The 23,988-nt window shown below is 37.4% G+C and overlaps 1 protein-coding gene across 2 annotated transcripts in view; it reads left to right on the top strand.

The window, feature by feature from the left end:
- SEMA3A (semaphorin 3A) overlaps positions 1–23,988 on the top strand; it is a 164,104-nt gene that overhangs the window by 110,637 nt on the left and 29,479 nt on the right. For both annotated transcript variants that reach the window (XM_054399851.1, XM_054399852.1), the window contains 3 exons: positions 21,289–21,431; positions 22,661–22,775; positions 22,874–22,943. In XM_054399851.1, the coding sequence (XP_054255826.1) occupies positions 21,289–21,431; positions 22,661–22,775; positions 22,874–22,943 (328 nt within the window). The remainder of the gene's footprint in view (positions 1–21,288; positions 21,432–22,660; positions 22,776–22,873; positions 22,944–23,988) is intronic.

A 23,988-nucleotide genomic window follows, 5' to 3' on the forward strand; every position in this document is an offset into this window, starting at 1 on the left:
AGGTCCAGGTTTCTTAATGCAGTTTTGCAATTTAGTGCAAACTGTTCACACATTTTTAATGCGTAAGAGCAGACCATGTTTAACAACAGTTTCTTACTAAGCCCACTGAGGAACTTCTAGTATCATACTGTCCATCATATTAACTGTATATACAATCCAAAGCAAAACCAGTCCCTAACTCTTAATTAAAAGCACAAACTGTTATTACAAGTTGGATAAACTCTATATATGACATATGCATTGGATATACGTATCAGATAAATGTGTGTGTAATGACTTGTATGAATCTGCATTTTAATATGACAAGCTGTATGAATATGATTTTAGTCCTGGTAGATTTGCCATAATCACATACACTACTGTGAGACAAGATTCAAGTCTGTCATACTTCAGTCCTGCAGTTCGTACTTGTCCAGTAACCAGGAAATACTGTTCATTGGGTTATTTTGTTATAATAATAGACAAGATTTCTGGACTTCAGGAGACAGTGAAGTACAAAGGTTATAGACATATCCATTTCTCTTTGTAGTAATATGCTAAAGATAACACCCACTTCTGTTATGATAGTCACGATGACATGAAGTCCAATCATGCAAGCAAAATCTGCTTTTGTGCAGTAGAATTGGACAATGACAGCTGAGTCAGGAGGATTTATATAGTGGGAAAGCACAGCCATTGTCCACAGCCCCTGTACTTCATTGTTGAAAATATGTCATTCCTTTGTGGATTGGGTTATCAGTCTTTCAGCACTGAACGTGAGAACTGCTTTCCCCAGATTAGCACTAAGGTTACATCTGATAGGGCGCAGAAACCACAACGGCTTTGTGCTCTGAGAGAGGGGAAGACAGTTGCACATAAAGAGCTGATGACCTTCAAGCTCTTTAGAATTTAAGTATTGTCCAAAATGAGCATAGAATTAGAAAGTCAATATTTATCATAGCACACAGTGAAGATGATTTTCAATTCAATACATATAGTTCTTACACTGTATTCCTGTAAGAAAGTTTCAAGCTTTCTATAGTGTGCTTAGCGTCAGGTTAAAAAAACACTATTCTAATGGGCATATACTGAAAGATGGACAAGAACAGTAGCTCTGATCAAACTGCTCATCCCCATGCAGTTTAATAAGCTAGGTGGTGAGACATCAAATTTTTTTTGTTTATGTTTACTCCATTCAGAGCAGGAACTTGAACCTGTTTATTTTCCATAGTAAGGCTAAGAACTGAGAGGGTGTGGAAAACTCAACTGTTTGGTACCAAAAATGGAGAGGAGACACAGTTGCACGTGAAGAACTTGAAAACCTTTCCCAAAATTTAAATATTACCTTTAAGTGGTGTAAAAGTAGGAGAATATTGCACAGAGTGATTAAGTTTTTTGGATTGAAGTATGAACACAGAGTTGCTACAGAGATCACACAGTCACTTTTTGGAGAGGCTCCACCTTTGTGAGAAGTTAAATGTTGCTGGGAAGAGGACTTTGAACTGTGCCCAGCCCGAGGGAAGGTGCTGACCAGCAGCTCTTAAAGGCTTTTAAAGACTTTTAAAAATATTAAATACTCACAGGCTTCTAAAGACATTTCATTTTGTATAAATAATTAAACAGTCACCAAGCCAAACAAAGCAAGGGAGACTGATTCTATAGCCTTGTAGTTGCATTCATCTAGAAGCTAGGGAACCCTACATCAGTCACTGTAGCAGTGTATATTTAATTATTGATACAGTGTTGGCCAGATGTGATATGGAGGCATTTGCAAAAACACAGTAAAATAAGTTGGTGCTGAGAGAAGTGTATATAAAGGATATAAAAAGCTGCAGTTCCAATGCCCTGGACTGAATCGTATACTTTATTATAAACCTGGATATCGTTGGCTCCTCTGGTAAGATCATGGAGTTTCTCTGCACAAAAAGTTTTGACAGTCTTAGTCGGTCCCAGTGAGGGTCAAGGAAAAAGAAAAAAAAAAAATCCTGAAATAAAAAAAAAAAGTCTTGCTCAGTGTTACTCTTAAGTAGCAATGGTTTCAATGTTACACAAGCATCTTACAGGTTCTTGCCTATAGGCAAAATCCATGTTTTCTTTTAAATGTATTATTGCCTCTTACAGTTCAGAGCCATCAGAAGTAGTGTTATTTCCTGCTTCTATGAATTGCTTCAGAAATAAATTTTAAAAAATAATGATTAGGAGGCCTGAGAAGGTTGGAGAATCTTGTCCCGGTACCTGGGAGTTCCCTGGTGAACTGTGTTTGCTGTACACCATCCTAGCAACAGTGATGGAAGGGCTGAGGGCATGGCTGGAGGCAAGGAGGCAGAAATGACAGTGCGGTGTACCAAAGCAAATGCTAAGTAATGCAAAAGCATTGTACTGAAAACAGTTTTCAAACTGAAGATTAAGGGAGTGGAAGGAAAGCTTAGAGCCACTCTCACCTTCCCTGACTTGAGCACAGGTGATCTGGTTTTAAGTTGTTAAGATTTTGTAAAATGAATGACTATAAACATTTATTTTAAAAGCAAAATAAGAGTTGGGCTGCAGAAGATCTGTAAGGAAATGAAAGCACAAAAGTTGACTTAAGAGAGTATTACGACTTTGGATCCCAGAAAAGGAAGAGAATATCGGCTTCGCTCACCCTCTCTACTAGACAGTTGAGAGAGACTGTCAGTCTGGACTTCCAGCATTGGCTTGGATTTCCTTGTTTTATGTGGGTTTAGACCATCTCGCTGATATTATTTTAGCATACTGTCCGTGGCTTAATTTTTAAAGTGCTGTATTAGCTGTGCTTACTTCCCTTGCATTATTATCCTTGGTAATCTTTACCTTACAGTTACGTAAACAGCTGAGAATTGTAGAAGCTGAGTGACTGTTCAATAAAAAAAAGAAAATGCCCATTTAAATTTTGCAATCTCCAAGGCAAGAAACACAGGCTTGATACTCTCCTGGCATTCATACAGAACTTAGCCTTCACTTTATGTTGTTTCTGCTTATGGAGGTTTTTAGAATGTCCCAGCACTGGTCACATACGTGTATAATTTTGAATATGTGTGTATTGAACAGTAGAGGAATGCATGGCAAGAGAAAGACAAGATTGCAGCTAGTTTTATAGGACTTTTAGCCCTCTCCAGTAAAATGTCAAGATGTTTAGCAATTAATGTTTGCTTTCTTCCAATTACTTCTGCTGAGATTTAAATGTGTTCATTTGCTGGATCCTTCAATCTGTAATTTGGTTTTGGTCACCCACACCAAATCCTTTTGCCACCTATACATACCCACCAATACCCCCTCTTGCATGCCCCTAAATGCCTTCCTAGTTTCCCACCTCCCAGTTTACCTCCTAGACATTCCTAATCCAGATATATAGAAGCCACTAAAATATATGTTATCAAAGGTAAGCAGGTGGGGAAAATGGCTAGCCTGCCAGCATAGACAGGACCCTGGCGCCTGGGAATTATTTCATAAAACACATCTGAGAAGTTCTTGGAGAAAGGAGATGATGAATGCTATAAATAAAATCTCCAGCAAAAAAAGATATATTGAAATAATGGATGTTAAAAAATACAAACAGCACCCTTCCATACCCAAATAGGGTATCAATTACATAGAATGTATTTAGCCTTTAAATTAGAAGTTTTGAATCATGGGGGGAATGAAATTAGAAAAAGTTGCCCAATAAAAGTAGTCAGTAGGACAGCCTGGCTGGTGTTAAGAGGAATTTAGATAACATTCTATGTGTTGTAATATAGCACACTTGCCTGACACCACAAGGGACTGCAATGAGTAGAACAAGAAGTCTCATTTAGGTCTGGATCCCCATAAATTCATAAATTTGCAAGGGCGTATTTAAACAAACTTACCAATGAAAACAGTGAGGGTAATTTTTTTTTGTTCGTGATTTTTTTTTTTTTGGTTGTTGGCTTTTTTGGTGTTGGGGGGTTTGTTTTTTGGTGTTGCTGTTTTGGGGGTTTGTTTTGTTTGTTGTTGGTGTTTTTTTGTTGGTTTGTTTGTTTTTTCCCTGCAAGGTTTGTTTGTTTGTTTGTTTGTTTTTCATTTAAAATATGTATTTCTATATTTGAACCAAATTTGTCAGCTGACATATCCTGTCATGCAGGCTGTGGTGTGGACTAAGTTGTACACTTTCCCACCACTGCTTGTACAGGCATGAACAACTCCGACCCTTGCAGGAGCAAAACATGTCCATATATGCAAGTCTCATTTCTCACCCAATACACCCTCCCACCTCCATTCCTATGATCTTCATTGCTAAGAACAGTAATAAATAATTCCACAGTGATAATTCCATGTGTGACAAATGCTAATGTCACCTAACACAGTGCTAAGTACTCAGAAACTATGGTGATGGTAGCATAATAGTGTGCACAGGATGGTATACAAACTCAATTTACAAGATTTTTTTTTCTCCCTTAAGAGTACAGTTCCAAATTTGAGAGATTTAATATGAATTGTAAATTGTTTTTCCTATTGAAATCTAACAACTCTTTTTTCTATACATTTTTATTACAACCCATTCTTTCTGTCTTGGTAGAAATGTAGAATTTCTGGAATTATGAAATATCACTTCTTTCTTAGAGTATGTGTATATTACGTTGTTAACCACGGCATCCTTTCTGGTTTTTCGCTGAGTCACCCTTACTATCCAGTGCAAAAAACAATAACTGGGAGTGTAGAGTAAAAGCTATGCTTTGCTACAATTCATACTGTGACTGTCTTTATAGAGCATATAAGATCAAAAATGCAGGAGCTCAGAGTGCTTTGTATATGGAGAATTTTGTCTGCTGCACATAATACATTTTTAAGAAAAGAGTTCCTAGCCCTCAAAACAAGCACTATGGAATATGACCTCAGTCCTGAAGAGAATAGTGCATAGTCTTTCTCTAAACAGAGACTTGGAAGTGATTGTCAGTTTGGGGATCTACGCTCACTCATGTGCACTGAAACGATCCATGGTGATGCTCCTTAGAATTGCTCATTTTAGGGAGTTTATGTCAGCGGTGAATACAGTAACAAGTCAACAACCTAGTAAATCCTGGTGAGCCTCATGTTGGGATAAGATCTGAGTGTAGCCCTTCCCATCATCTATGCTCTGACTTTTCTGGGGAAGAAATTGGACAAATCAGCTGTAACAAGCTCTGGCTAGGTGCTAGATTTGGATAAAGCAGAGTACCTGGCTGTACAGGGCAAATTGTGCTTGGGTGATCAAAATCAAATTTAATGACCTAGGTGAGTTACTTTTTATAGATATACTCGAGATGAACAAATCTATAGTAGATCTTCCACCTCTAGCAGTAGGAACTATGTGAAAACTCGGCAGCATGAGTTCACTCCAGGAGTAACATTCTTGCTCCTGAATGTCTCCAGCTCTGTAGCCTTCTCATACCAATTAAGAAACGCCAGTAACTATCTGATTACCAGTAGTCACAGTGATATTCTATGTGCTGTATAAAGGTTTGGGGGTTTTTTTGGTGTTTGCTTTTTTTTGTTTGGGTTTTTTTGTTTATTTTATTTTAGTTATGGTAGTTTTTGTTTTGTATAAAAAAAGCTAACAATGAGAAGTTTTGCTTATTTGTATGTATTTATTTCAATGGATGACTTGTAGAGTTGGCAATGGACAGCTTTGTAAAGTGATGGTCTGTTTGCATAGGTTGGCAAACTCAGTACATAACTCAAGCAGTGGTAGCTGTGGTGATAATCTCTGCTGGAAAGCTTCATGTTTTACATTTGGTGAACATATGGTTAAAAGGACCATATCTATCTATACAAATATGTATAAATATAAGTATAAATACAAATACCTACGTGCATTAGTTCATAGGAATCCACTCCTCTTGACTTGGAGGTGAATTTCAATATAGAACAGAAGGTCATTTGTCCAGAACAAGTGATGTGTAAAGGTTCTAAAACTGAAATTAGTTTCACTTCTGGTGTAGACCTCACTTTAAATTACATGACAAAGATTTCTTTGTAATTATGATTTTTGCAAACATCGAAATCAACTGAAGGAAGAGAAAGTTTTAGATTAAGTAGCAGGATGCCAAAGACAAATCCTATGCTACAGGCCTTGCAAAGTCAAGTAGGTTTCTCATGATCTCTGAGGTCTCTATGCTGGCTCATCACAGCTCTGGTGGTTGGAAAACAGTGACTTTTAGCTACCAAATTATGCCTTCTTTCCTGCTTACAAAAGTAACTAACCAGTCTTTCAGGAAAAGTTAAGCAGAAATCCACTTGTAAGGAATCACACAACAGAATACTAATGGGTTTATACAAAGCTGGAATGGGTCTGTTACAGCCCCCTTCACTGTGATATGACATACATCTCAGTCTTTTTTCTGTGTTCTTCTGTTGTTTTGTTTTTTTTTTTTCTCTTCTGCTCTAGCCATCAAATTAATGAGTGTTGACCCTGTCAATACCAATTTCCTCTTCTCAGGCCACCACGTTCAGAGTTTGGTGGGCATTCAATAGAGATTTACTGTTGACTGGGTAATTTGAGTTCATGTGTGTGGTGAAAAATCAGTGAGAAGAATTACCCAGAAAAGTGGATGCCATGACAATGCATGTCACCATGGTGTGACCAGCTCTGCTGACATAGGTTTCAAAAGCTCTCCCCCTGTGAAAATGGGGCCTGTTTGCAAATTAATTAGTTTCTGGCAGTGGCTTGATTGTTGACCCAAAGTTTGTAGAGTGGAAAAACAATCAGATTAGTGTGTTCAATATAAAAGGCCCAGTGCGGCACACAAGAGCAGTTTGCCAAACTGTTGAAGCCGTGAATAGAGTGAAACAAATTCTTTTTTGAGAAGCCAAGGCAAAGGTTAAGTGTGATGTGACTAGAGCATGCTGGCCATGGGGCGGTGGGAGGAGAATTAGGGGTTTCAGCCACACAAAAATAGAGAGTGCTGAGCAAGTTGCATTGAATTTAATGAAATTCACAGCTTCAGACGCAAAAGTGTTTGGCAATGTTTTAGTCTGTGTTAAAGGGAGAAATAAGATGGCTTTGTTTTAAGAAGTTTTCTTTGTACAGCCATGTGGGACACCAGGGACTGAGCCTCTAAAGGGTATTAGAGACACTTCCTGAGCCTCCATGCTGTTTCTAAGCACCTGCAGACTTTGAGGTTTATACCAGTTCCTCCCTACCACACACTGACTGTCTTTTTTCCTAAAGATTCAATCCAAGCTTTCCCATTCATCACCTCCAACACTGGGTGAGGTTTCATCTTTTAAATAGTGCTAGTGCCAAGACTCACAGACAAACATATTAGAAATTAACCCTTGCACATAGATAAACTAGATAAAAGTTGTTATTCAGGTACTGAGACAAAAGTTACTTACTAAAAATACCACAGATCAGATCTTTAGCTGATAATAAATGAGAATATCCCCAGTGCAGCCAGGAAAGATCTACAGATTTCTAACTCACTGTAGTGCTGACTTCATTAGTATGCTCTATTTCTTCAGTGGCTATTTTTAAATATACATCTGCCCTTCGACATCCGTTTATGTCATTCACTGTTATTTATGTCCTTATAATATTTCCTTTACATCAAACAACTCCTACACTTTTTTTTTTTCTGATTATTATTTTCCCATATAACAAAAAGAAAAAAGGAAAATGCCAACAAATGTGGAGAAGACCATGTTCATAAGCAGCTGATACAGTTTTCTCTTGAGCTTATGTCTTGAACCTGTGGGCATGGATCAGAATACCTGACAGAACCATGGGAATGCAGGGACAGAGCTGCTGAGCTGAAAATATGGACTCGAACATTACCTAGCCATCAGCCAATCAAGTAACTGACATGCACAGCACACCTAGCAGAGTTAATGATGTGAGGATGCAGCCCTCTAGTCTGTTCTTACCTCTTTTCCCCATTCCATAAAATTACGATTGTTAGTCTGTGATTTGTTCTTGGTAATGGGGCTGAACCTTACCCCCTTTACACTGACATTCCTGAACCATGAATTGCTTGTCCCAAAAGGCATTCAGTATTGCTTGCAATTAACACAACTGATTGCTCAAAGCCGGCACCTGATGTGGCATATAGCCAGCTGGAAACATAATTGGCTCCTTAGATGGAGAAACATCCACTTCACAGTGAGTTTGCAATGATGGAATTACTAGTTCAAAGTAAGCCAGGTATTTGAATACCTGGTCTATACATTAAAATCTGAGCTAGCATTAGACACAGATTAATTAAGCTGCGGACTCAAAGCCTCCCTTTCTCTCTGTCTCCACAACTTGCCCTTCTTTTTGTTCATGAAATCATGTAAATTCCAGTCTGAATGCTTGTAAGGCTAAGTAATTGCTTTTGTTCTTTGGGTTATTTAATTACAAATCTCAGTAGATGACAAGTCCTCTGCACTAAAGGAAGACATTGCATTTGCACAGTTACAGAATCCTAACACAAATGCGTGTGGCAAATCAGTGACTGTAGATTTATTCATACCCTCTGGGACCTGCACTGCCTTTTTAGCTTAGCATGCAATATGATTTAAATTACAGCTTGTGCAGAGCTGTGCCTTGGGATTACACTCCATGTTTCCAACTGTTTATAGTTCAGTGAGCTTTAACCTCTGTGATTCTGAAAATTAAATAATGTCACGGCTGATATCAAACTGATGGCTGGTACTACATTGGCAAATACTGTCTTGTATTAAAAGCCTATTTTTACAGCAAAGTTGAAGCATCAATGTATTTAAAACACTGATAACACATTCAGGTAGTTCAAGAGCACAATTCAAAAGCCATACTACAAAAGAATTGCAAAGCTAATATTAAGCTCCATTCTCTAGGATATGTTCTAACTTCAGTAATTTAGCAGAGTTACAACTGTTGACTTTACTAGAGCAGGACTGGGCCTTAATGCAGTACTTTGATTTGGTAGGCAAGGCACAAAGAGCATGTGAGATCAAGAAATAGAGCATCTGTTGAAGTTAAATTTAGATTTATTAATTTCTTTGAGGATTTGATAGTTTGATTATTTCTGAAGTACTATGATACATCAGTCATGAAGGCCCTGTAACTGAAGGGCACCTTAATATTTTTATAACCTTTCAACAGAGGAGAGAAAATACTTAGTTACAAACTATATATTTAATGTGGCATGCAATTTCCCAGCAGACAGTTTTTCACCCTTTTAAGGGGTTTAATTGATACATAAGCTTTTAGTGATTTTTTTCTTCATTTACTTTTGCAAACCCAGAGTTTCCATTATAGATGCTGTTCAGTCTCATTGGAGCCACTTCATCAGGTTCCTCCCCATGTTCCACCAGACAACACCTACAGAACAAAGGGGTGAAACAGATCTCACCACCATTTAGCCTTTAGAGCACTATTTATGACTGTAGTGTAAGGAAGAGAGACAAATGGGAGAGACAAATGGATACTTATTTTTCACTTGTAAAGGTTGCATGTTTGACTAAGTGACAGCAAAAATAAACAAAGAAGCCCCAAATACCTTATTCACAGAACTGCAGTTATCAGATATGATGGACAGATCATATACAGAAAAAAAGCTTGGCAAATGGTTCCTCATTTGATGCCTTTTAGATTTTGATAGTGCAATAGATCCTGAACTTCCCGTTTTGGTGCATTGCCAAAGTGGTATTTCTTTTCCCCTTGATATTCGGAACACCTTGTATGACTTATCTCAGTCTTTGATGCCTGGATTTTAGGTTTCAAAGTGGTGTCTGAAGTACTCCAACCCTTGCTATTACATTGAATTCCATGGACTTATACCTGTCTGTCCTTGCTGAATAGCTGGCTTTTGGATTTGATTTTGTAAGTATGTAGATAGGTGCTTTTGTGTATACTATACAGTAAAAAAAACCCCACATAGTAATGTCTATGATAACATTTAAGGTATGTCAAAGTACACAAATATTCACCAGGCTGACAGCCCAATACAGCTTTTTAAGCTCTTTCTCTCTGTTCTCTCAGATCCATATCATTGGTCTGAAATGGGCTGAAAGTTTCACACATTAGAAAGGTGAATCTTGTAGTGTTATCAGGGAAATTACTTCTTTCACAGGCAAGGATTAAACTGTAAATCTCTGGGACCACTATCTTCTACAGCATCCAGCAGAATCAGAATTTGATCTTCCTGAGCACTTAGGGCTGTCGCGAGTGTACTGAGTAAATGAAGACAAAATAGTTCCCTTTCTGATTCACCTTTTAATGTGATAGGCTGGCCTGTGGTGTTGTTACATTCCTGGATTATGGAAAACAGTATTTTTAACATATGTTTATATGTATAAATTTCATTTCCTGCTCTTCATTTCCTGTTTGTAGGTTTGTAAAGTTTTCTGTTCTGATAATTGCAGCAAGATTTGTAGGAAGATTTTATTAGATGTACTGATATAAGAAGAAACCAAATAATCTTTCAGGGACAGACTTTTTTTTTAATGGATGATTGTTCAGAAAAAAAAAAAAACAGAAGAAAAGTTAGAAAAGTTATTTTAAACATTGGATTGCATATTATTCCCATTCACTCCACAGCTCTTATGAAATAAATGAAAGTATTCAGTAATAATACATTATCTGTGAATATGGCAGTCTATCTGAGAATTAGTGTTGATTAATTCTTTTACTGCTGTTTGACCAAAATTCACTATCTGTATAAAAAATGTTTCACTGATGTCAGTGATATTAGTCAGATTTCCTGTTCTCTATGATAACATTTGACATGTGGTAAAATCTAACAGTCAGGAGGCAAAGCTCTCTTTGCTTACCATCCTGTGGTCTCTGTTTCCTATCTTTCTGTTTCTCCAAAGGAATTTTCACCAAAGGCAGAAAAACCTCCATGAGAGACGAAGGAAGAGTCATGAGCTTTTTTTCATAAGATTGTGTGAATGGGTTTTCATTGATTCATAGGGCTTAGGTTAGAAGGGACCTTCAAAGTCATCTAGTTCCAACCCTGCTGCCATGGGCAGGGACAACTTCCACTCGACCAGGTTGCTCAGGGTCTCATCTAGCCTTGGCCTTGAACACCTCCACAGAGTCAGTTCTGCTCCATATTTGACATGTTTTTTTCTTTTCCCAACCTTTCTTTAAAACCTTTTCCCAACCATTCTTTAAAAGAAAAGTTCGATGGTTTTCCATTTATTACAGGACCTTTTTCTTTTTTTCCTAACTGTATTTCATTCATTTCATACTTTTTAATACTTTTGCTAAAGTTTCTGCTGATTTCTCTCCCTGCTGTTTGTCTTAAGCATATGTCCTGCAAATTCCTTCCTCAGTGCATTTTAAAAATGCTAGAAATTTGAGTTGCTACAATGCTACTTCAAGAAGGGTTTTATTTTTAAAAGTCACAGTAAGGATATCAAATATTTCTGAAATGCTGTCAGTCAATTAAAAATAAAAAATAAAAACAGAGGATATGCTTGTACAGACTCAAAGTACATACTAATTAAATAGACTGTGTGAACAACTTTCTGACAAGGAAGTGTGAAAAGATAGTATTGCAAGACATTTCCGTCTTAAGCAAGTACATGGTCTTCATCACACTTCTGCTATTAAATACTTTATCTCTCTATTTGGGTTTATTTATTTGTTTGTTTGTTTGTTTATTTATTTAAATGAGCAGAACTAAGTTTCACATCATCAGTAAACAAGTACATTATTCCAGCTGGGTACAACCTGTCAATACCTTATGCTCGCATGACTATTGAAAGAGGTTGTCATAACTGATGTTATCGTACTGAATACCTCAGGTTGTGTGCTGATGGATTTTGCTTCCTCTTGCAGATGCCTTACTGCATTTTATGTTGCTGGGCTAAACTGAAAGATCACTTAAAACCAGTTCTTCATCCAGCCCTTTTTTCAGTCTTCGCTGCCATCCCACATTAATCTTACTTTACTGGATTTTATGTCAAGTTGCTCAACACTAGCTGTACTACAAAGTTAATTATAACAACAAAGCCTTTTTCATAGTTTGACAAAATGACCTCAGTTTTGTGGCCAAATGTGGAGGATTTAACAGAGACTGGACAGGTTAGGGAATTGCTGTAGGACTGTTTGCTGGATCATTCCTTGGGAACTGGTTCAGATGGATGGCCATTTCCTGATGAATGATGAGCATCCCTTACTGAGAATTGAGATAATGGTGGAGTCCTGTCCAGTTTTTTGACATGATGTTGAGAGGAGATTGTTTTTACAGCTACATAACCCCTTCCACACATTTCAAATTGAACCTGGCAGCTCAGAATTAAAAAAAAATTCTTCTTATTTTGAAAATAGATTCTTTTTGACATAATGGCCATATTTGTTCACACTCTAGGCAGGAAAAAAGTAATATATATGTGGACAAAGGATCCTGCTAGAGACAGGGTTGTGCACAGATTTCTGACAGAGAAACCTTAAGAATTTAGGTCTCAGGAGATACATGGAGGCTAAAGACATACTTGTCAAGCCGTCGTTGTTCAATTTGGGATTTCATGCTTCTGCCAAACATAGTTATGAAGACTGTCCCACTTTCCCAGTGAAATGTTTGCCCTGTTAATGCCCAGCTATTCCTCACACTAAACCAGGGACTTCTCTCCTGCAATGTATTGGGAGTTTGCCTGTTGCTGCAGAATGCTCTTTCTGCCCTCAGAACAGTTTCCTATATTCTCTAATTTCCAAGTGGCCAAGAGGAAGAAAATTCAATCCAGATGTAACCACACATCTCTCAGCATTCTGGAAGATCTGAGAAAATCACATTAGTGAAGAGGAACAGGTTTGGTTTCTGAGTTTTGGATCAGCTTGGGCATCTCCAAGGACTTGTGCTCCACTTGTGAATATTCAGAGCTTGTAAAAAGCATACCCAGAGCATGGCTTTCATTGCCAAAAGTGTGTAACACCCCAAATCAGAAATATCTTTTGTCTACAGTGTCTCCATGCTCTGCTTCCTCCACTAATAACATAATTTTTTAACATGAAGAGTGATACATAGTTTTCGTCACTTATCTAGAATTCTAAAGATGTAGGCTACACAGTTAAGGCACAGGGTTTCCATTGTTTTTATTTCCAAGCATCAATGTCAAAAACTTTAGATAAATGAGTGAGAGAGGAACAGACTTATAGCTGGAACTCTTACTAGCTTTTTTATGCACAGAGGTCAAGAAATACAGAAAATTGAGATTAAAGCATTCCTAAATGGAGAAAATATGCTGCAAAGCTTCCTTTCTGTTCTGTTAAGGGCACTAGTTTCCTCAGTTGCCCAGATACTTTCTCTGAGGGACAGGTATATCAGTTTAAAATGAACAGTGTTGATGGATATACAATCCCTTAAAAACATAGTCAGTAATGGAAAAGAGGTGTTAATTTTGGTAAAGAGATAATAATCACCTCTTTTAAATTAAATAGGATGGGTAGATCATAAGCATTGTTTTGTGAGAAATTTAATTTACATTGAGAATTAAGCTCTAATTTTACTGAACTTTCGTATTCACTTTTCTTCACCATATAATTAGTCATTACAGGGAATCAAAATTATTGTTGTCTTTTTAGAACAAAGGCTTAAGAAACTGATAATTGCATCAGAGATCAACATTTTCTTCTTGCATGAGCTAAAACGTTACTCCCAAGAAATACATCAAATTGTACCTCTAAGGCAGGGGAGGAGAGAGATCTTGGATACTGGTGCTGACTGGAGATTTAAGCCTTGGCTGGTACTCAGAGGCTCATTTACAGTACTTCAGAGGTGTTAAGTACTGCAGATTAAGGTTATGTTCCCCTTATTATTTATTATATTAATAATATTTATTATTATATGCTATTAACACTCCAGACTACACTTGTCTTTCTTTGCTTTTTGCCACAGCTTATAACTTAGTATTTCCTTAAAAGCCCCTTCATTTAATTCAGATTTAATGTCTTTCACACTGAGACTGATACATAGGTAACACTAAAGGCCATAGCACTGAAAAGTCACAATGTCTAGATTTCTGTTGCTGTGTATATTAGAATAACACTGAGATGTGAAGGAACTTATATGTGTGAAAACATTGTGGATCTTCTCTGCTTATGTCTTTTTGGTTGTTATGTTGCTGTTGCCTCTATGTATATACATCTATGCATCCATATCTATGCATCTATGTCATCTGTGGTGTGGCATCTATGTTGCATCTTAAAATGATGGATGAGTGAGATATTATTTTTAATAGACTTACTCCTTGAAAAATCTCTGAAAAGTTGTCATCTTGTTTGCTTTGAGGGTGACAGAGCCCTGGAAAGGGCTTCCCAGAAAGACTGTGTAGTCTCCCTCTCTGGAGACTTTCAGAACCCATCTGGACATGTTTCTGGGCTACATGATCTAGGTGTACCTGTGTTAACAGGGGTGTTGGACTAGATGATCTCCAGAGGTCCCATCCAACCCCTAACATTCTGTGATTCAGTGTTGCTGAGTTTTACTGTAAGCAGTGAGTCCATCAGAGCTCCACTTCGTTTGCAACAAGAGGAATGTGACAGCTGAAGAATTAAAATAAAGGGACTTTGAAAGGACATCACTAAACTCCTTGTTATTTTGTAAACTACATTCAAGTGTGTAAAAGCATAAACCAATTTAGCTCTCTCATCACTACATATTGAGAGCTCTGTCCTCTGGTGGCCTTGCCAAGTGTGCCCATGGCAGACAGATCTGCTGTGCACATTTGTGGTCGGTGCTGCAAGTCCTCCTCTCTGTGGGTAGTAGAGTTCACTGTGATTCCAAGTTCAGATTTTTTAAGAACAGTACTTGGTTCTTTGTACTGGGTCTCAGTGGATGGACACTGTAGGCAGTTATGATGTCACAGGATCACAGGATGTTAGGGGTTGGAAGGGACCTCTGGAGATCTTCAACTCCAACTCCCATGCCAGAGCAGGACCATAGAATCTAGCGCAGGTTGCACAGGAACACATCCAGACAGGTTTTGAGAGTCTCCAGAGAAGGAGACTCCACAACCTCTCTGGGGAGCCTGACCAGTGCTCTGTGACCCTTGCAGTAAAAAGGTTCTTTCTCATGTTGAATTGGAACTTCCCATGTTGTAGTTTATATACATTGCCCCTTGTCCTATCACAGGGTGCAACTGAGAAGAGCCTGTCCCTTCTTTCTTGACACCCAGCCCTAATATATTTATATACATTTATTAGATCCCCTCTCAGTCTCCTCTTCAGACTGAAAAGCCTCAGGTCTCTCAGCCTTTCCTCATAAGGTATGTGCTCCAGTCGCTTAGTCATCCTTGTGACCCTCTGTTGGACTCTCTCAAATAGATCCCTTCTCTCTTGAACTGGGAAGCCCAAAACTGGGCACAATATTCCAGGTGAGGCCTCACTAGGGCAGAGTAGAGGGGGAGGAGAACCTCCTTCCATCTGCTGGACACAGTCCTCTTAATGCACCTTAGGATACCATTGGCCTTCTTGGCCACAAGGGCACATTGCTGCTGCATGGATTACTTGTTGTCCACCAGGACTCCTGAATAGCTGTCTATTTTTGTTGTTGTTAAATTTTTAATTTTGTTTTCCCTAATCTTGTTCCTATCCTCAGGGCCCCAGTCACCCTCCAGTACTTTTCATTAAATTATAGCAATTGCAGTTTTACTGAGCATAAAATTTCCCTAGTTTCCTAGAATGTTCTTACTGTGAACTGATAAATTAGTCATTTTGACCATAAATATACAATAATCCAGTTTAAACTCTTTACAAAACATTTCTGGAGAAAGCTGCCCTTTGGCTCCTGTCAAGTAATGAAGAAATGACCCCAGCTTCTGATCCCTCAGTTTACTCAGTCTTGACAGCTAAAAGTAATTTCTGTGCCTTCAAGTTTATAGTTCTTCATTAAAATGCTAATACAATTCAGTCAGAAATCCAATTTCTGACTTTTATTGTTTCTTGCTACTGGTGTGGGCGTGTGTTTGTGTGGTTGTTGCTACAGAAGAGTAACATTTGTAAAAGAACAAATGCAGATCGATTTTTCCATAGCTTCTTCTCAATCTGAAGTGCTGAGGCAAGCAAAACATGTTTCCATTACTTGCCTAAGCAAACATGGGCATATAAATCATAATGGCAGCTGGACCAAGGTGTCATTATCATAAAGAGCCAGATTTCTCATGAAGGACGGTTTAATAGGTTGCTGCCAGTGAAATGTCTGCAGAGCTGGTAATTGCAGGAGGGCACACAAAAAGTGGTGCTACAAAGGTGTCACATGAGATCTGAGAAATAGCCCCACAGCCAAGACAACTGGAAAAAAGAGATTGAAAAAGGTGTGTGCTTTAATAATTCGTTTCTTGTGTCTGATTTTTTAAAATAAAAATCTAAGGTTTTATTTTTAGCTTGTTCATGTTGGCTGCAAGATCAGAGAAATGTTTTTAGCTGTAATTTTATTTTGGTCATGTTTATGCTGTGGCTTTGTTTCTCCTTTGATCATGCTTAAGCATGCTTCAGACATGTTTGTTTGATGTATGCTGTTTTTTAAAGCACTCTTCCACATTGCCTGCTTGTGTTTTTATAAAGCAATGAATCATTGCAAAATATTTGCTGTCAAATTATTTCTTAAATTAATTTTCTCAAAACATGAGACTGCTTTTAAACAAGAAAGTGTTGAACTGTTGTAGCAGCATTTCTGAGTGCTTCACAGATTGCAGACAGTTTTAGGGTAGCAGAATACCCAATAATTCATACACAGAAATTTAAAGTCATCCTATCTATCCACAATAGCTGCAATGCACCAACTTTTCTGGTTGCCACCACTGGGTTTGGACCGAAATCCTAATTTTCATTCAGCAAAACTTGCTTGAAGTTCATTCCAGCATTTCTTTTATGGCTGTGTTAAATGCATGAAATAGGTCAACCCTAACTGAATTATTTTAAACTTCCCATGGGAATCCCTTGATACCGACCCTGTTTAATTTTGCAGGGCAAGGCAGAGCAGTCTCAATACTTGAACATACACATTCATGGATGACATTCTTTCTTCTCCTGCTTGAGTGAGCAATTAGGAGAGTCAAGGAGAAGTACTTCATCTGTGGACATCTCCCTTCCCTTTTTCATAGAAGAGCTATAAAAAAAGTTGCTGCGTAGTCCATGGAGAGGGCTATGTTGCGTGACTGCTGGCCATCTGGATGATTGATTCATCATGACCCTAAACAGATAGTTGTAAGCATGGTCTGAAGCCCTGGAGTTAAATGCAAGTGTGTATCAAGCCTCAGGCAAGTCAAACAGCTCCTCTGCTAATGAAAAAACAAAGAGCATACTACAGATCACTAGTTCACACCACCCACTTCTTAGCTTTATAACCTATGAAATTATGAACCACATTTCTCTCCCTTTCTCCACACACACATAATTATGATATTGCTTTAATGGTCATTATATTAATTTTGAACAGAAATGAATATTTCTGTATGCAAAAAAACCACATGTAGCTTGTTTTTCTTTTGTTTGCTTCATTGCATAAACATAGATCGGCTGTATGGACAAGAAGGAAAACCCAAACACTACCAGGTGACAAGAGCAAGGGACCTGTAACATTAAGAACCACTCTTTTATTGATTAAAATGTATCTATTTAACTGAATGGTGAAGCAATCTGAGGTTTGCTCAGTAACAAACACCAGTGTTACTCAACAAAAACTCCTCTATGATGTACAGTGAGACATATGAGTCTGTGTGACCACTTTAATTTGAGGGATGTAGTTAGGATTGTTAATCACTAATTGAAAATTTGAATTCATCCCAGATGAGCACTGGTAAGAAATGTGCAGAAAGCATATTCACAAGCACTCTGGCTATTGCTTTAGTTATATTTGGTTTCTTCACACCTCTCTCCTCTTACCAGTCTGACAGAATTAGTTGAAATATGTATTTCTTTTTTACATATTCTTGAACTATTTTTCTATCACTGTTGTAACAGTCCTGCTTTAATACTAGGCTCTTTTATTGTTTCTAGGTTCAACTGCAAAATTATGAAAGGGAAAGAAAAGAATAATAATATGCTAGCTGAGGGCAAGTTTATATAACCTGTACTTTATCAGCAATATTATTGACTCAAATGGAACTCCCCACAGTAGTATTTTTGCAAACCAATGTAAAGTTAGGTTTTTGATGCCTGGTAATATGGTGATTTATTTTAGAATTTGATACCTTGTGATTTACAAAACCCATTGTGCTAGAAACAAATCATCCAACCATTTGGGAATGTTTTGATTGAATGATTTTTATTTTTCTTAGCCTTTTAATTAAGACTTTAAGAGTGTAAAAGGGTGTATTCAGACAAGAGGTTCGTCAGATCCAGTAGCCCAGAATAGTGTCTACTAATGAGTATCTTCTTTTTCTGATATATCCTTCCACAGGCTGTGATGTAGATTTTTTTTCCAGCTGTAGCCTTGTGTCTCTTCTGATACAAATTCTATTCAAAGCCTTGTTAGATCATATATAAAATAATAGATATTTACCGTGGTATGATATAGTCTAGATATCATTTAGCTTGAGCCTTGTGTCAGTGTATCTTGAAGGGTATTAAATGCATGCTAGAAATAAATTAATTTAGTAGTTTATTCTGTGGGGTTTGGGTTAGAAAGATTAAGCTGCTTACAGATTTTTGATGTTTTCAGATGTCTAAAAAGATTTGGTTTAGTAGAAAATGGGTAATAGAAATGGTTCCATGGAGATATATTCTGTGGTCCGTGATGTTTAACAATGTGCCCATAAATAACCTGAAAAAGTGGATGAGAAATTTTTTTCACACGATACAAAGTTATTCAGCATAGTGAGACAAAGGAAGACTGTGAAGAATTACAAAAGAATCTTACGCAACTGGGTAGCTAAGCAATCAAATGACAAATTAAATTATTCTTGATGAATGATGCTGTGATAAACCATGGGGAAAACCATGAGGAAAACATGCCTATCTTCACATAGAAAATGATAGGCTGTGGATTGAGCCTTACCAATGGAGAGTGAGATTCTGGGCTTGTGACGCATAAAGTTCCATAAAAAAATTCAGATTACTACTTAGGAACTGACAAATCCATATTAAATGCTAGGAATCAATAGAAAAAGAAGAGAGAATTCAACAGAGAGCATTGCTATAGCCCTTGTATAAGAGCACAATTCATCCACTTCTTAACACTCTGGATATTTCCTATACAGAAAATAAGAGACATCAAATGAGGTTAGTAAGATCTTTGTGAGGAACAAATTATAGAAGGATACTGTGAATACTGAAAATTTGCATGGGTTCAAGGAGACTCTAGAGAGATAACTGGATGAAAAATCTGTTGAGTTAGTAAGCACACAGAAGGCCACCAAGCTCAGGGAAGCAGCTACACTGAAAACAGTTGGAAGAAGTGAGATTATTTTGCCATGGGCAGGGACATCTCTCAAACAGATGGCTGCTGAAGGCCTCATCCAGCCTGGCCTTGAACACGCCCAGGGAGAAGCATCCACAACCTCCCTGGGCACCGTGTTTCAGAGTCCTACCACCCTCACACTGAAGAGCTTTTTCCTAAAATCCAGTCTAAACCTACTCTCCAGCGTAAAGACATCCTTGTCCTACTGCTAGACACCTTATGAGAAATCCCTTTCCAGCTTTCCTGTAGGATCCCTTCAGGTATTGGAAGGCAGCTCTAAGGTCCCTCTGGAGTCTTCTCTAGACTGAACAACCCCAGCTCCCTCAGCCTATCCTCATAGCAGAGGTGTTCCAGCCCTTGGATCATCTTTGTGCCCCTCTTCTGGACTCACTCCAACAGCTCTGAGGGCTTCTTATGATGGGGACACCAGAACTGGACACAGTATTCAAGGTGGGGTCTCACGAGAGCAGAGTAAAGGGGCAGAATCATCTTTCTTGACGTCTGACCACACTCCTCTTGATGCCACCCAGGATCCAATTTGCCTTCTGGGCTGCATGAGTGCACTGCAGGCTCGTGTTGAGCTTCTCATCAATCGACATCCCCAAGTTTCTTTCTTCAGGGCTACTCTCAAATCACTCTGCACCCAGCATGTATTTGTGCTTTGGATTGGCCCAACCCAGATGCAGGACCATAAATAGACTACCTCAGAATATATGCACACAAGCACACAGCATTTTGGGATATGTACTCATATAATAGAAACATCTTAAATATATGCATGCAAATATATAAATACATCAAAATATGTTACTTATAAACACTTCCACCCTTAATAAGACAATGAGTTTCACAGGACAGTTAGTTCAAACTGACAAAACGAAGTACAATTCATTATTTCCATGACTATATAGCAATAAACATACACTGAAATGCATCACACTAAAATAGCTTATAATTTCACATAGGAACAGGACTCTGAGTAGTTAAATATAATTCACAGCTAATTATCCTAGCAGAATGTAAAATGGTTAGAAAACAGATTGGTAAATCTGTTGGATGTGCCTTCTTTTTTTTCCAAATATAGTGAAATATACCAGCTGCAGTATCTCTGTAAAATACAGTGATGAGCCAGATTCACCACTGGTAGAAATTTACTGTTGTGATTTCTATAAAATTCTCTCCCAAAACTTCTTTTCCACAATTTTTGTTACATAACTAATCAGGATGTCTGCATTTTATGTGTTTTCATTTGTTGATGTATGCTATTTATCACCAACCAATGATGTTACTCTGATTATAAAGAAATAAATGTTTTCTATTAAAAAATGAAAAACAAACAATTAAAAACCCCAACAAGACAAAGTATTTCAACAGCTTCTTGAACAGAAATTCACAAATGCATTAAAACTTTTCTTGGAAGGAGACAACATTGTTGGGGTTTGGATTGTCATAGTGCAGAAGTAGATAATATCTATAAAAAGTGTAATTTTTAGCTCAATTTTTTTTTGACAGTAACGCATTAATGCTTCTCTACATGTAAAATGTTTCCTTTATATATTCTTCCTTATTGCTAAAATTAGGAATATTGCATTTGTCTCAATTCTCTCATTTTATTTGCAAAACATAGAGAAAGATTATTGACCAAAGTCAAAACATATAAAGAAATCAAACATTGTCAGTAATAAATATATGGAATTAGGAAGTGTAATATAACCATTTGGAAAAGTGATTTCATAAATATTTAATTGCTTCAATAGTAAAGATCTGTTCATTACATATCTGTAGCAAACAACTCTATGTATCTCTGGGCAAGAGAAATGTAAATACCTGTCAGATGTTTATGCCGATGGTGTACCTAATGTGGACATATTTGCCATTTGTTGCAAGGGTTGATTTTTGGGAAGCAAAATCACAACTCATTCATACAAGAAAGGCAAATTGTTCAGTTCATGGGGTATTAACATGCGCAATGGCATTGTCTCCTCAGATCCTAGATTTGTTAGTGCTCACTTGATACCAGAGAGCGACAATCCAGAAGATGACAAAATCTATTTCTTCTTCCGTGAAAATGCAATTGATGGAGAGCACACTGGAAAAGCCACTCATGCCAGAATAGGGCAGATCTGCAAGGTAACATGATGGCTTCTTCATGTGAGACTTGAATACACTTGCAGGATGCTTTGTTAGTGATTTTAGAAACTCTGTTATCTTGCCTGAAAACTGTTCAGTAATAACACTGACACTGCGCTAAAGTAGAGATCATCCCCAGTGAAAAATAGTTAGGGGATAACATACTCAAAAGTTTACTGTTTAGTTCTTCTCCTTTTGGGGAAGCTTCACAAACTACCGTGTTTTGTTTAAAAAGTTATGAGGTTTAGAATGTGTCTGCAAAAGAGAGTATCATTTACAGGAAATGTGATACTGCAGGTAGACCAAAAACATCTGAAAAATTTACGTTTTAAAGGAATGTTAATACCTTTCCATTCCCACATTAGTGAAAATCTTTAAAAGAGAGGAAAAGGAGGATTTAACAAAACAGTTTGTTAAGCTCTAGAAATAGGCATTCAGAAGACCCTTAATGACTGCAGATTGAATCATTCATCCACAGTGGTAAACAATAGACTCACAGAATCATTTTGACCTTTAAGATCATCAAGTCCAACCATTATCTAATTGTACTATATCCCTCTGTTCTATATCTATGCATCTTTTAAGGCAAAAAACCTGTCTAGTCCTAATGTCCAAATATTTCTCTGACAGACTTTTAAAAACATTTCTAAAAAAGAGTTATATTAATAGAAGTTGCAGCTTTCACAATTATGATGTTTCAAATAAAATTTCATGTTAATCTGTAAGTATAATTTCAATTTATCACCTCAAATCCAGAGGTACCTGCTTGAAAATCACCCACTAAGTTCTTGGTGCACTTCATGCATAAGTTTTACATCTATGCAATTGATACTTTGGTGCTACCCAGCTAAGAATAAAAATAAACCTCTCCAGGACGTAGCAGCCTGGGAGCTCAGGAGCAAAATATTCTGCCTGTTTATCTTTCTCCAGTGTTATTTATATATATTACAGTGTATAGAAAGCTTTGGGTTTGTTTGTTGGGTTTCGTTGTATTTTGTTTTTTTTTAATGATGTGCTACTATAAAACATGTTTCAATTCAATGCAAAATGAAAGTAATTCAGAATTAGTGTCTTTGGCAACATAAGAATGCTTTTGCATGTAGAAGGCAAATTCTTTTTTCTGTTTTCTCTAAGTAGCATCTTGTGGTTCTTTACTGTATTTTCTCTGTACTTGATATTTCAAACAAAAACTGTAACCAGATATTAATGCAAAACACTTTTGTTATTAGAATGACTTTGGTGGACACAGGAGCCTTGTTAACAAATGGACAACATTCCTCAAAGCACGTCTGATTTGTTCTGTGCCAGGACCCAATGGTATTGACACACACTTTGATGAACTGCGTAAGTGGCAGAAATGGTTTTCAAGGCAGAAATGTTTTCAGGTATTATCCACATGAATTTAACTTATTTTTCTTTTCTGTCTCTTGTTGTTATTACAGAGGATGTGTTCCTAATGAACTCAAAAGACCCTAAAAATCCAGTTGTCTATGGAGTGTTTACAACTTCCAGGTACAGAGCGTATCATTTTACTTGCATGTACACTTGGGTGGCTGCTTGTTTTAAAGAGGTCTCTTTGTTACAAATGTTTTTAAGACACACAAAAATTTCTTAACCTTTGAACTGAGAAGTCAGTGGTGGTGAGAAGTAATGAATTGGGTTTGTTATGAGCAATGTATATCATCACTTTAAAGCTAGTAATTACAAAGACTGTCAGTTTCTTAGGCTGTTCTTGCTGTTGAATTGACTTTTTATTGTGGAGATCAAAATATGTAGCCCTTTCCACACAGACCTGGAACAATAACACAAGCATAAATATGCTTGCTTGGGAGACAGAGTAAAATAGAAAATTCATAGTGTGAGAAATTTGCTACTCAAGGAGATACTAATGAGAAATATTGCTAAAGTCTGGAAAGTTTAACTCTCTTTCAAAAGTTCTGTTAGTGAATCGCATATAACTGTGATGTGAGTGTTTTGGTTTCATTGTATTTTCACCAAGAACAAAAATTATACTTGCAGCTTTGGCCTGAGGAAGGTTTGCAGTACTTGCTGCATTGCCACATTTTTCAGTGAAGGACAAAAGATTTAGTTTCTAAACAGAAAGAATGTCCCTGGTGATAACCAGGCGTAGAGAGGGGGATTTACAAGTCTGTACTGTCTTCTGTAAGAAGTCTCAAGGTAAGAAACAGAACTGATTTTTTTCTATGTGCTGCCCAAATGACAGAAGAGACTGCTGGAAAAAAAAAATAGAAAAATGTGAAGTGTAGGAAAGAATTGAATAGTCCTCTAGGGATAGCTCTGTGAAAGTTTACTCAAATTGGGGCTTTGCCCTTCTGGGGACAGTGTGTTTGAAATCATGGAATAGCAGCCATCTGCTTAGGAAAACGTCTGAGAGGTTGTATCAGTTATGCTGAACTTTCCAGGAGGTGAGTTAGGATTGCTCGAAGAGCATGTCAGGGTTTTGATAATCAACACATGCAATAAATTGGAAAGCAACAAGCTGCTATTCCCATAGCTCTTCCACTCAGTTAAACCAACTATTAAAGAACCTGATTTG

Source organism: Indicator indicator, chromosome 3, assembly GCF_027791375.1.
Source record: "Indicator indicator isolate 239-I01 chromosome 3, UM_Iind_1.1, whole genome shotgun sequence".
Taxonomy (NCBI): Eukaryota; Metazoa; Chordata; class Aves; order Piciformes; family Indicatoridae; genus Indicator; species Indicator indicator.